The sequence below is a fragment of the Alosa pseudoharengus genome, unplaced genomic scaffold (assembly GCF_046254945.1).
Source record: "Alosa pseudoharengus isolate Yale_2024_CS ecotype anadromous, Long Island Sound unplaced genomic scaffold, YU_APseudo_1.1 YU_APseudo_1.1_scf_17, whole genome shotgun sequence".
Lineage (NCBI taxonomy): Eukaryota > Metazoa > Chordata > Actinopteri > Clupeiformes > Clupeidae > Alosa > Alosa pseudoharengus.
The window spans coordinates 12,843,140-12,858,139 of NW_027468640.1; the positions used below are offsets into that span (position 1 = coordinate 12,843,140).

Below are 15,000 nucleotides of genomic sequence, written 5' to 3' on the forward strand. Positions count from 1 at the left end.
TAAAAGCCTCGCGTCGGGAGGACAGGAGAACGATACACACACACACACACACACGCGTACGCAATGTGACGCTGCAGTGGTTCGCTGGCTGGTTGGCAAAGTCTCAGACAGTGGAACTGAGTCTGTGACTAATTGGCCTCTGAGCCACAACAATGAATAATGAGGCCGTGTTCCCGAAGCGCAGTCCTGCTTTCACAGCATATTATGCCCCGAAACAAAGGCGACGTATAACTTCTGCGCGTCTATGTGATCGTGTTAATTATAGATTATAAATCAGTATCATAATAGCGAGGCTCACCTCCCAACAGCAACAAAAAAAAACGTGTTATGGTGTTTTATTGCAGAAATGCATTACACTTATCCAGGAATTAGAGAATGCTTCCCCAGAGCATGGTTTGTGATTCATGAATTATGAATAATGAAACATACCTTTCGTTAATTCTTTAACCTTCTAACACTGTTCCGGTCAAAAATGACTGATTTACATATTCCCTGTACCATACATATGGCATTTTTCATCAGATTGCCTCAAGATCTTATGATATCCTTCACTAAAGGCTTTTGAACACATATAATTGATTAGGACTACTTTCTTTGAATTTTGAGTGATTTATTCAACTTTTAAACACTTTTTTTGTTCACGGTCAAAAATGACCGCCATAGGAAATGATTGGGAAAGAGTATAATTTTCATCCAGGAGATAAAAGACATCTCCTTACACACACTCCTACAACCTACCACCAATGTTCCCACACACATGAATCCATGCACACACACACACACCCACACCCACACACAAACAAACAGACACACATAAAGCACACACACATGTACACCCACTCACAGACACACACACACACACACACACACACATTCAGTACATGTTGTCAATTCATGTTGTCATGTTGCCACTTGTTGTTGTCATGTCGCACACATATGCATTCATGCACATACAGAAACACAACCACCCACACAGTTCATGTTGTCAGTTCATGTTGCCACTTGTGCATGTGAATCACCAATGTTCGCACACACATGCATGCACGCACACACAGAAACACACACACCCCACACACACACACAAACAGACACATACACACACATGTGCACACACACACACACACACACACACACATACAGTTCATGTTGTCAGTTCATGTTATCATGTTGCCACCACCAATGTTTGCACACACATGCATGTATACACACACAGAAACACTCACACCCACACAAACAGACACACACACACACAGACACACACACACACACACACACACATACACACACACATTTACACCCACTCTCTCTCTCTCTCTCTCTCTCTCACACACACACACACACACACAATTCATGTTGTCAAGATGTTAATTTTATAATAAGGTTCTGTTTACAATAAATGTTCTATTAAATAATACTTTTTGTCATGGTATTGGTATTTAAGAGCAGTTAAAACTGTCCGGTCAAATTTGACCGTGAACAGTAAATTAAGGGGGGTAGCAACGAACAGTGTTAATGCAAATCCTAAATCAAATCCTAAATAAGTGATTTGAGTCTAGAATGAGTCCATTTTAAATGTTCATTCTCTGAGGTTTCTTGTATCGCAAATTATTCTGGAAGAGATTCAAACTAATTTTAATACTTTTTGAAGGTTTTTGAAGCTTTTTCCAACAGAGAGGGAAGCTTATTGGCATTCACTGCGATCCAGCACTACATGAAAAATTATGCAGAATCCATGACCTGAAGACTGTATATAATTCAGCGAGAATGGTAATATTTGGCTAAAAAAATATAATAACTTTTTCATATCTATACATCAAACAAGGTTTCAAAACCTGAAAATAGCCCATAGACAAAGTGTGAGCACAACTTTCATGGGTTAGAATTCTTCTGTTCATTGGTATGTAAATGGTTTATAGCGGACACTTTTATTCAAACCAACGAAGACTCACAACATTCAGGGATCAAACCAACCACTGCTCCACCACGGTATAGAGTTTGTGTGTGTGTGTGTGTGTGTGTGTGTGTGTGTGTGTGTGTGTGTGTGTGTGTGTGTGTGTGTGTGTGTGTGTGTGTGTCTGTGGATGAATGTCATGACTGACCTGCTCTTCAGGTGCTGGATACTGCCCAGGCATTTAAACTGCCCGTTGACCATGATAGCCATGCGAGTACACAGAGCTTCACACTCCTCCATGCTGTTAGAGACGAGAAGGAGAGGAAAGAAATACAGAAAGAAAGAAAGAAAGAAAGAAAGAAAGAAAGAAAGAAAGAAAGAAAGAAAAGAAAAGAAAGCAGGGACAAAAACAACTCAGACTTAATTTATTTGATTCCAAATATCCTGTGCGCTCATGTTTTAGATAAGCAAAGAGAATGAAACGGTGTCCCCCTGACAGAGGGTGTAAATTCGAATAAGCCACATCTCATTTAACACTGTTCATTTAAAACACATTCATCCACAGCACAGCAGTTTGCACCACTTGGATGACACTTCAGCAGAGTTCCAAAGTGGATTGTGGGCTGCGCAACGAGGTTTTTACGACAGCACACAATCTGGAACCCTCTCAAACAACGATGTCAGACAACGGTCATTAAAGTTTCAAATGCTGATGTGCTTCCAATCTATGAGAGCATCTGAGAGGTGCAATAAAGTCTGTCTGGGGGTTGAATAGCAGAAACCACATTGTTACTGGATCAATGTCTATACAGTTCTGTCACAGCTGTGGTCTTTTGTAACTCAATCACAGCACATATTTCCATCGTCTCTCCAGATACATAAAACCCACATAGTTAAACGGACCAATAACAACATGGCAATCAACTAAGTACTTGCACTCCCTCAACTTGATTGTGGAAGATCAGCGGAACTATCAACAACGTTCCAGAAGAGAAGTGGGTTCTGGGAGGATCCTGGCTCATATTCTATACTGAGGGGGCGGTGGTAGTGTAGTGGTTAAGGAGCTGGGCTAGCATGCAGTAGCCAGAAAAGTTGTGGGTTCAATTCCCAGCTTCCACAGTTGTGCCCTTGAGCAAGTCACTTAACCCTGAGTTGCTCTAAGGACGATGGGCCTTGCAATATAATCGACATATGCAAGTTGCAAAGTGTCTAGATGAAAATGCAAAATGTTCCGAGGCAGGGCTGATTCCAGAACCATGTATTTTCTGGAAGATCATTGCCATTGTACTGTAGGTGTTTTGACTACAAGACAACTCCAGGCTTCAAGTTGTCTTGAACACAGCCACACGACACTGCCACACACACACACACACTTCCCCTCCTGTCCTGTCTGCCACTGACTGATCTCCACTCTGTCCCCATTACTCTTTGGCTCTCAGCAGGAAAGTACGATGCAGGCGAGAGAAACTCAGCTGATTAATGATCTACCGAGGGGGATTTTCCATATCGAGTATTTTTTTCTGTTCTTTCTGGGCCTTTTTAAAATCTTTCTCTCTCCCCCTTCCCTTTCTCACATACTCTTGTGGGCTGAGCCTGTTGGGAAACAAAAAACAGGAGAGAGGCTGTCTAATATTTCACAACCCGCTCTGCGTTTCGGGATGCATCTCTCGGTTCACCGATCCGGCGATTGTTTTCGACACCCTCCCCCTGACAACAAATAGGGCAATTAGGTAGATCAAGCGATAGCACCTGTGCGTTGGACTCAGAGTCAATCTGATATGCAGCACAGCTTGTGATCTGGCTGCAGTTCTACCTACCGCTACCAAAGAATTCTGGTTTGTTTGTACAGGCTAGGATGCATTTTATTTAGAAAAAAAGGTGAAAAATAAATTAGTAAAAATGTGCGGAATTAACGTTTGCACAAACAGAGACACCTGCTTCGGATAGGGACAATTAACGGCAACTGAACCATACCAACAAAATGCAAACTAAATTGTGATTAAACAAATAAATAAGAGAAGACAGGAACAAGTCATTAAAATGGGCAAAAACTATGACTGATACCTGGGTACAGTTACAGTTGATGCCAAAACAAAAAGATTTTTAAACATTTAAAACACTTTAATTTTAATGAGTGTCAACTTTGTAAATTGAAGGCCCCTTAAATTGTTTGCCCAAACACCTGTACTATTCTCAACATTCTCCTATTGGATTCTGGGGAAAAAAAATAGTTGTTATTGAAACGCACCTGTGCGAGGTAAGGACGACAGAACGCCCTTGTTTGATGACACTCAAAATGCAGTCCCACAGGAAGCGGCGAGCTTTGGGGTCCATGCCAGTAGTAGGCTCATCCTAGAAGAAACGAAAGTATCATTGTCATTTTTATTGTTTTTATTGTCCACAAACTAACTATTCTCAGTCTGTTGCTAGTGCAGAAATAAGTTAGCTCATGCATAGCTAACAATGCACTGGCCATCATCTGTCAATCTCTATCAACACTATCTGCTGCCATTCTATTAACTACATGTTTTGGTTAAGGTTAAGGTTAGATTTGTTCAAGGTGATGTTTAGTAATTGTTCAACAACAATTTCACATAGTGAATTATCCTAGTAAAGTGTTACCATATAGTTTGCACTAGGGATAAGCCAAGGAAGCATGAGTCTGGGTGAGGTCAACTCATGTTTATTTGTCAGCTAACTGCAATGAAATATAGTTTAAGAGTTTGGGGCTAGCTGTCAGGCATTTGACAGTTTATAGATCATTTTACAATCTGTTTGTTGAAGCCCCTTAAAATAGGCATTCCACACCGAGAGGAGGAGAGATAAGCAAGCTCTTATATTCATCATTCTCGTTTCTGTGATGTTCGATAACTGATTCATGCCCGGTGGCAACAGCTTAACCTTGGCGAAGGCATAGAGTCGAGATCCTCCAGAACATGCCAGTCGCCTCAGGGGTGAGGGAGAGAGACGAGGAGCGTGACTTTCCACATTACTACGGGGGCACAGGCTTGTTCCACCCAAATCCCTGCCATGCAAGGTATCACAAAGCCTCTGTCTGTGCATCAATTCACAAAGACTTTCTCTGGCTCTGGCAAACACAGACACAGACACAGACACACACACACACACACAGACACACAAAAGCACAAATATATACACACTGAACATGTACATGTGCATGTAGACACACACACACACACACACACACACACACACACACACACACACACACACACACACACACACACACACACACACACACAGGTGCACTTTGCAGGCAGTGGTACAGACACTCAAAACACTCCTCGGGCTATTGTGGCCTGATATGATTATGATGTGACAAGATCCAGAACTGAGCACACACACACACACAGACGCAGACACACACACACACACACACACACACACACACACACACACACACACACACAGACACACACACACACACACACACAGACACACACAGACACACACACACAAAATGATCCAAACCAATCTGCCTTGAGCGCCTGCATCTCTGCACCAAGTGCATCTACTTTCCCCACTAAAATGCTTCCCCCAGCCTCCAGCAGTGGCCCAGGCGAGGACTGACATGAGCCCCAGGAGGGCTCACTGTTCTCCAGCCACCAGCCTGCCTACCCCCCCCCCCCACCATCCCCCCAATCTCCTCCACCACCACCCCCTGCCTGCCTCAGACAAGCCAAATCCTGCCGAAATCCTCCAGACAAGGTTACCCAAACACCTACTCAGTGCAATCCTCCCTCCACTCCACTCTTGCGCCCGCAGCCAGTCTGGCCAGCTAGCCAAAGCCCACAATATCCACACAGAGACTAAGACTGCGGCCGTGTCTGCTGGACTCACTGGCCCCATGGGACAACTTTAGATGCCAGTCACCCTGTGGTGCTGTGGAGGTCTGCTGCAGGATATGGAAGCAGTTTTTTTTTACTGCGAATCACTAAATACAAAAGCTCATAGCTAAATCGCTAAAGCTAAGAATGCTTTAAGGCTTTAAGTTGCTGTGAACTTACTTAAACCAAGGTCTTTACAATTTTTTGCCTTATTTTTTGTATGTAGTTTGCAGATATATAGTTTATATATAATATATATATATATATAGAACACAAAAGGAAAAGAAAAGAAAAAAAGAACTGCATTAACTACAATAAATACAAACAGTCTCCTCAAGTCTTTGAAATTAATATGTTTGGCCTTAGGGTGGCCATGGCAGGGAATAAAGCTTCCGCTGGTTGCAGATGCTAACAAGGACGATTAATAATAGCAATCGCTAACCCTTACCAGAGCTATAAGAACCCAATATATTCCCCCTTTCACTTTCCTGTTAAAGAACGCAATTATGTTTGCCTGCTAAACCTCAATTAAAATCTCATTCCCGCCTAAGAGAAAGTCCTCATTGGGCACACACATTCAAGCCTAATCTTTTCACAGAAAAGGAATCCCTAGTGTAATTTGTGCAAACAGGTCTATGTATGGTTGAAATTTCTCACCAAGACCAGGTTTAAGTTCCTTGATGATAACACACTGCAATATGTTCAGAACCTAAACACACACACACACACACACAGAAGCAGACACACATACACACACATACACAGACACACACAGCTCAAACAGTCCTTTTTCTGGAGTCAACTTTCAATTTTCTCTTAATCTCCCCTGAAAATCCAATAGAGACTCCTCTAAGTCTGACGGGGATTTTGTCCCATGCAAAGTGCTACACGACGGCCAGCCTCCTCTGCAGCGCCTGACCCTTAGGCCTGTTCATCTCTCTCCGAGATCAGAAAGAGAGATTTCCTTTCTTTTTAATTAACACGAGGATGAAAAGAAAAGCATGCTTCCCTCCCCCGACTAGCCAAAAGAAGAAAAAAAAAAACAGCACCCCTGTGAATCTTCAGAGCCAAAGGATGTGCCATCATTAGGAAGCAGAAATCCCTATTTGTTGATGGGATTGCACAAGAAATAACATGTAGATTTGAGAAAGTGAAAAAGTCTATTACCAAATGAAGTCTCCCTTTGATAGAAACGTATAAGTTTTCCATGACATAAGGGAGCATTATGATTAATACAAATAGGTCTAACAAGTTTTAATAGGTTGTATGTACAATGTACACACAGATGTTTTGGCAAAAAGATTGACTGGGGAAAAAAAGCTTGGCCAAGCTTTTCTGTTTTTTTCTAATTACAGATGCTGCCAAAGACATGGGATGCCATACGTAGATCAGTATTCTCCTAAGACTGTGTTTTGATCGCTGGCCCTGGATCCCTACTAATGACCAGACTCTGGGAGCAAGAGAAAAACACACAGAGATGGCGAGACTGTCGACTTAATTGCAGACACAGTTAATTAAACTGAAATGCTAAATGCTGCTACTCCGTACAATGGTGTCTGTGTCTACAGATTGACAACAATATCAGTAAGAGAAAGGGTGTGAATTAGAACACAACATCACAAGGTTTCCCAATTACATCTACACCATCTTCCCTAATTAATTGTGCGCTTCATCAATCCCCTGCTGCTGTTTGACTGGAGAATTTATTTAAATGCAACTTCTAAAGAGCAGAATTATCTTCCAAATGTGAAACAGAAGCGCTGATTTTTTTTTTTTAATGAAACTTTTGTATAATATTCAAACATTTCTTCAGATTTTATCTATCCTATTTTAGCTGTACGGCTGATGGAGTAGCAGTATTTAGCATTTCAGTTTAATTAACTGTGTCCGTATCCATTCAGTTCAACTGCCTCGTAAATCCTAGTGTGTTTTTCTCACAATACACCATACAAATACTGTACACTCTCACTTTCCACTGGCATTGTTGAGTGTTTGTTTATTTATTTGTTTGTTTCTAGGTCAGTGTGTGAGCAGTAAGCACGGCCTCATCGGGTGATGACCTCACCAGGAAGACGACGGGTGGGCAGCCAATCAGAGCCATAGCGGTGGACAGCTTCCGCTTGTTACCTCCGCTGTAGGTACCCGCAGACTTGGTGGAGTACTTGAGCAGCCCCAGCTTCTGGATGCCCCACTCTGCCACCTGAGACATAAACAAACAAACATATAAACATAAACACATGTAAACACAAGCATATATAATCCTGATTTAATCCTTCACTAAGATGTGCCATCAAGCAAAAATTCAAACATATATCTAGTAAAAACATAAACGTGTACTATATGAATATTAAATATAGCTGCAAGCAGCAATGCGGGGGCCTAGCAGAGCGCTATAGCAGGAATGGCGTTGCCATGGCATGAGCAAGCACTCATAGCAAGAGGCCAAATTACACCTATGTCCTTGTGCGTTCTCACAATCAGCTACCATGTCCCTCTACCAAGTTTGGACTTCATACACCAAAGTGTTGCTGAGATGTGAGCTCAATTTCTTTATTACAGCACCCCTAGAGGCCAAATGAGACCACTTTCCTTGCATGTCCTCACAATCAGCTAATATGTCCCTGTACCAAGTTTGGACTTTGTACACCAAAGCGTTGCTGAGATACAAGCTCACTTCCTGTATTACAGCGCCCCCTATAGAGGCCACATGATGCCAATTTCCTAGTGCGTCCTCACAATCAGATACCAAGTCCCTGTACCAAGTTTGGACTTCATACATTAAAGCATAGCCGAGATGTTAGCCCACTTCCTGTTTGGTGGCTTCATCGCCATATTTGATTGGCTGTCACGGGCAAACAAAAATGAAATTAAAAGATCTGACAAGTATCGTTTGTGCGGCTCGGTCTGAAGATCATCTCCGACAAGTTCTGTGAAAATCAGATGAAATTTGTAACCGCTGAAACTTTTCGTAGAGTTTGGACTAAATCCATAATGGCGGAGGTCCAATATGGCGGAAAGTGATAGGATAGGGGTCGATGAACTCTGTATGGTCAAAGGATTCAGACACTACCTCAATTGTGAAAATCAGACAAAAGAGTCAAGGATCACGCGCATGAACACATGTCCAGCATTGAACTGGTGGTGGCGCTAGAGTGTTCAATGTATATGCATATAAATTGCTGTGAGTGATTGAGACAGTGTCCTGACTAATGGTATCGAGTTTTGTTATGTTAACTCAAAGTGCCACAGAGATGTTAGTCCACTTCCTGTTTGGCGCTTCATCACCATATTTGATTGGCTGTCACGGGCAAACAAAAATGAAATTGAAAAATCTGACAAGTATTGTTTGTGCGGCTCGAGCAGAAGATCATCTCCGCAAAGTTCCATGAAAATCGGATTAAATTTCTGACCGCTGAAACTTTTCGTAGAGTTTGGACTAAATCCAATATGGCGGAGGTCCAATATGGCGGAAAGTGACGTAATAGGGGTCATTGAACTTAGGTCGGTCCAGGGATTCCAACGGTGCCTGATATGTGAAAATCGGACGCACCGTTCAATGGTCACATACGTGAATGCAATCCAGGTTCGACCCATTGGTGGCGCTAGAGTGTTGGGCATAGAGTTCTGTAAATTGGTGAGAGTGATCATGGGACAGTGCTGAATAAGTGTGCCAAATTTTATAACTTTAGACCCAGCGGTTCAATTTTCGGCCAGATTTTGACCTGTTGGTGGCGCTAGATGGCTGGGTTTAGAGGTCCGTAAATGAGTGTGAGTGGTCAGTGGAGTGTCCTGAAACTTTCTGCCAAAAAATCTGAACTTTTTAGCCAGGCGTTCTATGGGCTGCCATAGACTCCAATGGCAGAAGTGTAATAATAGGAAAAGCTAGTAACTCAATGGGTGCCTTCGCAGCTTCGCTGCTTGGCCCCCAATTACATGCAAAAATATCATGTAAATAATTCAGGACTATGCATTCATGAACAGGCAGAGTCTAAACATAACCACTTCCTGCTCTGAAAATCTACATTAGTAAAACATTAAAGTGGTCTAAAAGATGGGTAACGTCACTTCTGTTGACATTCTAACAAAACAGAGAGCTAGCTCGCTACTCCCTCCCCTTCCCTCCCGTGCAATTGAAACTCTTCTAAAGGCTCATTTCGTCTGTGATTGGCTGGAACAGTTTGTTATGTTTTATGGTGCATGTTGGACCAAGTTGTTTTTGTTTCTGTTTTTGGAGCCTGGGCTGTCCAGAGAGAAAAGCATTTTTTTAACAGTGTACTTAGGGCAGAGGCTACTGTCCAACTACTATCCATGATTAAAATGTGCTGCTGTCCAACTTGATCTAACTATAGCCTACATAATCTGATTTTAATATGTACAGATATATAGGCTACAGTATATTTAACATTTAACCTTTATTTTCTATTTGGTCTGTTATGAAATCATGCATTGACCCATTTAAGCACAGCTCAGTTTTAAGAAACATGCATGCTTAGCATTTTGTGAAAAGAAATCATTAAGGCTACATTGACAAACGGTATATTCTCTGATTCTAATACAGATATCTAGGCGATGTAAGCACATATCAGTTTTAAGAAATGCTTAGAGGGCGAAAGACCATGTTGAATTTTGCTACAATTTATTTCAAAACCGGATTACTCTGGAACAGCAAACTATACACAGGAATGCATTACACCTTTGTGTTCGGTAAGGTCTGCTGTTTATTCTGATATATGGTTTGCCACGTGTTGCGTGAAGAGTGTGTAGGCCTACGATATTCCACCGAGACAAATGGATGTGGAGATGGTCGCAGAGAATAATTATTATTGATAACAGAAAATAGTGGCTAGCACCGTTTAAAAGCTAAGAAAAGGCTCTATCATGTGACACATTGGATGAGTAGCCTACTTCTCGAGGAGTTCAACAGAGCGATTTACCTTTATAGGCTACTGCACATTACAAGATCTGTACGAGATGATCCGCAGCACTGAAGTGAGAAATGATTTAACTCTTTGTGTAGCGCATGTGAGCGCTTTTTCCCCCATTTCAACCTGAATATTGGTGGGGACATTTCAGTCGTAATTTGACATTGGTGTGGACACGTCCTTCGGTCCCCACGCAAATCTACGCCCCTGGGCTACACTGTCAATAGTTAATGTCTGTTAATAAGCGTCTCCCACTCAAATGTGCCCAGATGTTACTTAGATGCCAGAGTAGGCAGTGGGAACAGCGTCAGCTTGCACCGGGGCTGGGAGAAAGGGGTCAGTGAGGGTTGGGGTGCAGTGCAAGCAGGGGCATGGACATCGGCTGAAGTGATGGTAGCAACTGTCTCCGTGGTACGGCGGAGCCGACCGGAAGCGTAACCATGCCACCCGATGAAGCTGCTGCCAGGCACCCATCCAAGCTCAAGCTCTGACCCTTACCCTGTCTCTCTCCACTCACCATCTTTTCTCCTCTACATCTCTCTCTACCTCTCCATCTCTCTCTTGCTCTCTCCATCTCCACCTCTCTCTCACGCCATCTCTCTCTCTCTCTCTCCCTCAGTCTCTCTCCACTCACCATCTTTTTTCCTCTACATCTCTCTCTACCTCTCCATCTCTCTCTCTCTCTTTCTCCGTCTCTCTCCATCCCTACCTCTCTCTCTCTTTTTCTTTCTTTCTTTCTTTCTTTTTCTTTCTTTCTCTCTCTCTCTCTCTCTCTCTCTCTCTCTCTCTCTCTCCCTGTATGGCACTGGGTTGGAGGCCCTCTGCCCAGAACCCTGCTGCAGGATCAAAAGCTTGGCCTCCCACATCCAGCGTTTGATCTCTTTGTTCCTGGGGGGCTGGGAGGGGGCCACAGGGAAAGTGGACGATGGAGAGCCCAGGCTGACATCACCACACCACACCACACAACACAACACCATCAAGAGCCATAGGCACACATGCACACACACACACACACACACACACACACACAACCGGGCATAGGCCTGGGTTGAATAATGCAGCACAGCTCGGACGTTGTCCACACAAAACAATATACCTCGTGACTTACAGCCCCAACCCTAACCCCCTCAGAAACAACACACACACACACACACAGACACACACACACACACACACACACACACAAACACACACAATAACACACACACACACACAGCTGGCTGGCGCTGTGGCTCATGTATAAAATATCAAGTCTCTTCTTTATCAGGTGCCTCTTCTCTGTGGTGCTTTATTTATTCATTTAATCTCTGCATCTATTTCTTCTCTTTCTTTACTGTTCTTTTTTTTGTCTTTCGCTTGGAACTTTATTCGTTGAGCTCCCTACTGTGTGAAGGCTGGCATTCGACAAAGAAAAGGAACAAAAAAAAAAAAAACTTTTTAAAAAAAGTCTTCAAATTGTATTAGAAGGATGTTTGAACACAGTGTTTATTTTCCCTATCACTCTGGTCAACAAATAACGAGGCAGTTACAATGATTTGTCGCACCTCATAGGCTACACGGGCTTGTATAGGCAGCACAAAGGCTGTAGACCTCTGTAATTGGCTGTTTTCGTCCTCATTAAAGTTTCTAAACAACAGTAAGTCTCCACAATGAGGTCTAAACCCTCGTGAATCACTACAGAGGAGAACAATGTTGGCATGTTTAGACTGAGGTGAAAGATGGCTTGTACCGCTCTGTGTGCTGTTTGCACACAACAAAGTTTGGATTTTTCAAGGTGTTTGTGTTTTGTGTGCCTGTTTGTGTGTGTGTATGTGTGTGTGTGAGAGAGAAACAGAGAGAGACAGACAGATACAGTAGATAGATAGATAGAGAGAGAGAGAGAGAAAAGAGAGAGTGTGTGTGTGAGAGAGAGAGATTGTGTGCTTGGAATGTGTGTGTGTGTGTGTGTGTGTGTGTGTGTGTGTGTGTGCGTGTGCTTACAACTGTGTGTACTGTAACTTAAGGTGCAAGTAAGTCCATGTTAGTTTGCGTGACTGTGTGTGCGTGTGTGTCTGTGTATGTGTGTGTGTGTGTGTGTGTGTTTATCTGTGAGTGAGGCCGAAAGACAGTGCTATCTGGTATCTCACCATGGCGACCTCTTTCTCTGGTACCCCTCGGAGACGGGCGTAGAACTCCAGGTGTTCTCTGCCCGTCAGGAGGTCATTGAGGGCGTCAAACTGCGGGCAGTAGCCCATGCTCTGATGGACCTCCTGCATCTCGGTCCTGATGCTGTGAAGAGAAAGACTCCTTACTGAGATTACGGAGTAATGTTTCAGCTCAGCAAAGTTTGTCTCACTGGACCATCGAAACATTTAAAGTCATTGTGTTCTCTGCTGTTGCGTCCATATTGGATGACCACTCCAGGATGCTTCTGGTAAAAAGTGAACTGCCCTGTAACATTCTGAGTCAACTCATGTCAAGGTCCTTTGCCATTTGAGGACCATCACAGAGTCACTGTCTTTTTTAATAAAACAGTCAAGGTTAGTACACATTTAAAGAACCACTACACACATAAAACAGGCAAAGGGACACACACACAACACATACACACACTAATAAACAAACTTCCTATCTAGGGAGAGCATCACACATTACAGTACATCCCATTCTGAAGGGTCTCCAGTCCTGATCTGTTAGTTAAAAAGGAGTAGTCTAACACTGAACAATGAAATCAAACCACCACATAAACACAGCCGCACACTGGCATAATTATACCAGACCTCTGAATTATATATATACTTTTTTTTTTGATCCCGTGAGGGAAATTCGGTCTCTGCATTTTAACCCAATCGGTGAATTAGTGAAACACAAACAGCACACAGTGAACACACAGTGAGGTGAAGCACACACTAATCCCGGCGCAGTGAGCTGCCTGCTACAATGGCGGCGCTCGGGGAGCAGTGAGGGGTTAGGTGCCTTGCTCAAGGGCACTTCAGCCGCGGCCCACTGGTCGGGGCTCGAACCGGCAACCCTCCGGTTACAAGTCCAGAGTGCTAACCAGTGGGCCACGGCTGCCCCTATTAGTCCTGGAGGACAGAGACTCAGGCTCTTCAGATGTGTGTGTGTGTGTGTGTGTGTGTGTGTGTGTGTGTGTGTGTGTGTGTGTGTGTGTGTGTGTGTGTGTGTGTGTGTGTGTGTGTGTGTGTGTGTGTGTGTGTGTGTGTGTGTGTGTGTGTGTGTGTGTGTGTGTGTGTGTAGGCCGAAAGCCTTGCAAGTCAAGTGCTGTCACAAAAAGAAGCATGACGTAAAGTTTGCAGATACGCCGACACTCCTGAGGGCCAGGGCCTGAGGAAAAAAGAAGCTGTGTGTGTGTGTGTGTGTGTGTGTGTTTGTGGGTGGGTGATGAGAGACCTAGGAGTTTAGAGGTCAGAGTTAAAGATGCACACATGATGGAGCTCGCTGTCAGACATATTTCCACCGAGCTGAGACTCCTCTGTGGCCCTGACGTAGCCTGAGGCGCCATCACACACACACACACACACACACACACACACACACACACACACACACACACACACACACACACACACACACGTTGTGAAATCGCTGCAGAGAAGCTAGCGCGTCGCGCCACGTTCAACGACACCGCACTCTCTCAATCATGCCAGTTTGAGATTTAGCCGTGCGCTATTTCACAAAAAAGAAGGCTCGGCGGTCCCTGAGTGAGTGCTTTTAAAGATTAAAGACAAAAGGAAAAACGGTGAAGACCTGCCACAGGAGGTGAAGACCTGCCACAGGAGGTGAAGACCTGCCACAGGAGGTGAAGACCTGCCCCAGGAGGTGAAGACCTGCCCCAGGAGGTGGGGGCTGAGTTTTCCCATTTTTCCCCCTTTCCCTATCGCTCCAGAGGAGTACATCTCATTTGTCACCTTGTGTCTATTTGGAGAAATAAACAACAAGAACACATACACACACAAAACACATACACACATATGCGCACACACACACGCAGGCACACACACACACACACACACACACACATATGCATACACACACACACACACATACACACACACACACACACACACACACACACACACACACACACACACACACACACACGCCTCCCTGCTCCCTGTCACTCTCTGAGGAGCTTCCGACGCGCCGCCACCACCGCAGACATCACGCCTTCCACCCCTACCCACGTTTGACGTCGCTGCCAGGGTTCCTCCGCGACCGCCTACCCGCCAGCCAGTCACTCAGTGTCCACTGCGGGACGCCAGGCTTTGGCGCCGTGACGCTGTTTGTTTTCACTCTCCCGTCTTGGGAACAGGGGCGGCCAGCTCTTGAACGACAAATC

The 15,000-nt window shown here is 44.0% G+C and overlaps 1 protein-coding gene across 1 annotated transcript in view; it reads right to left on the bottom strand.

Moving 5' to 3' along the window:
* The window catches only part of LOC143127885 (phospholipid-transporting ATPase ABCA1), a 267,356-nt gene that overhangs the window by 24,588 nt on the left and 227,768 nt on the right, over positions 1-15,000 (bottom strand). The window contains exons 45-48 of the mRNA XM_076289598.1: positions 12,788-12,929; positions 7,805-7,939; positions 4,140-4,243; positions 2,100-2,192 (exon numbers count right to left, since the gene is read on the bottom strand). Of these exons, the coding sequence (XP_076145713.1) occupies positions 2,100-2,192; positions 4,140-4,243; positions 7,805-7,939; positions 12,788-12,929 (474 nt within the window). The remainder of the gene's footprint in view (positions 1-2,099; positions 2,193-4,139; positions 4,244-7,804; positions 7,940-12,787; positions 12,930-15,000) is intronic.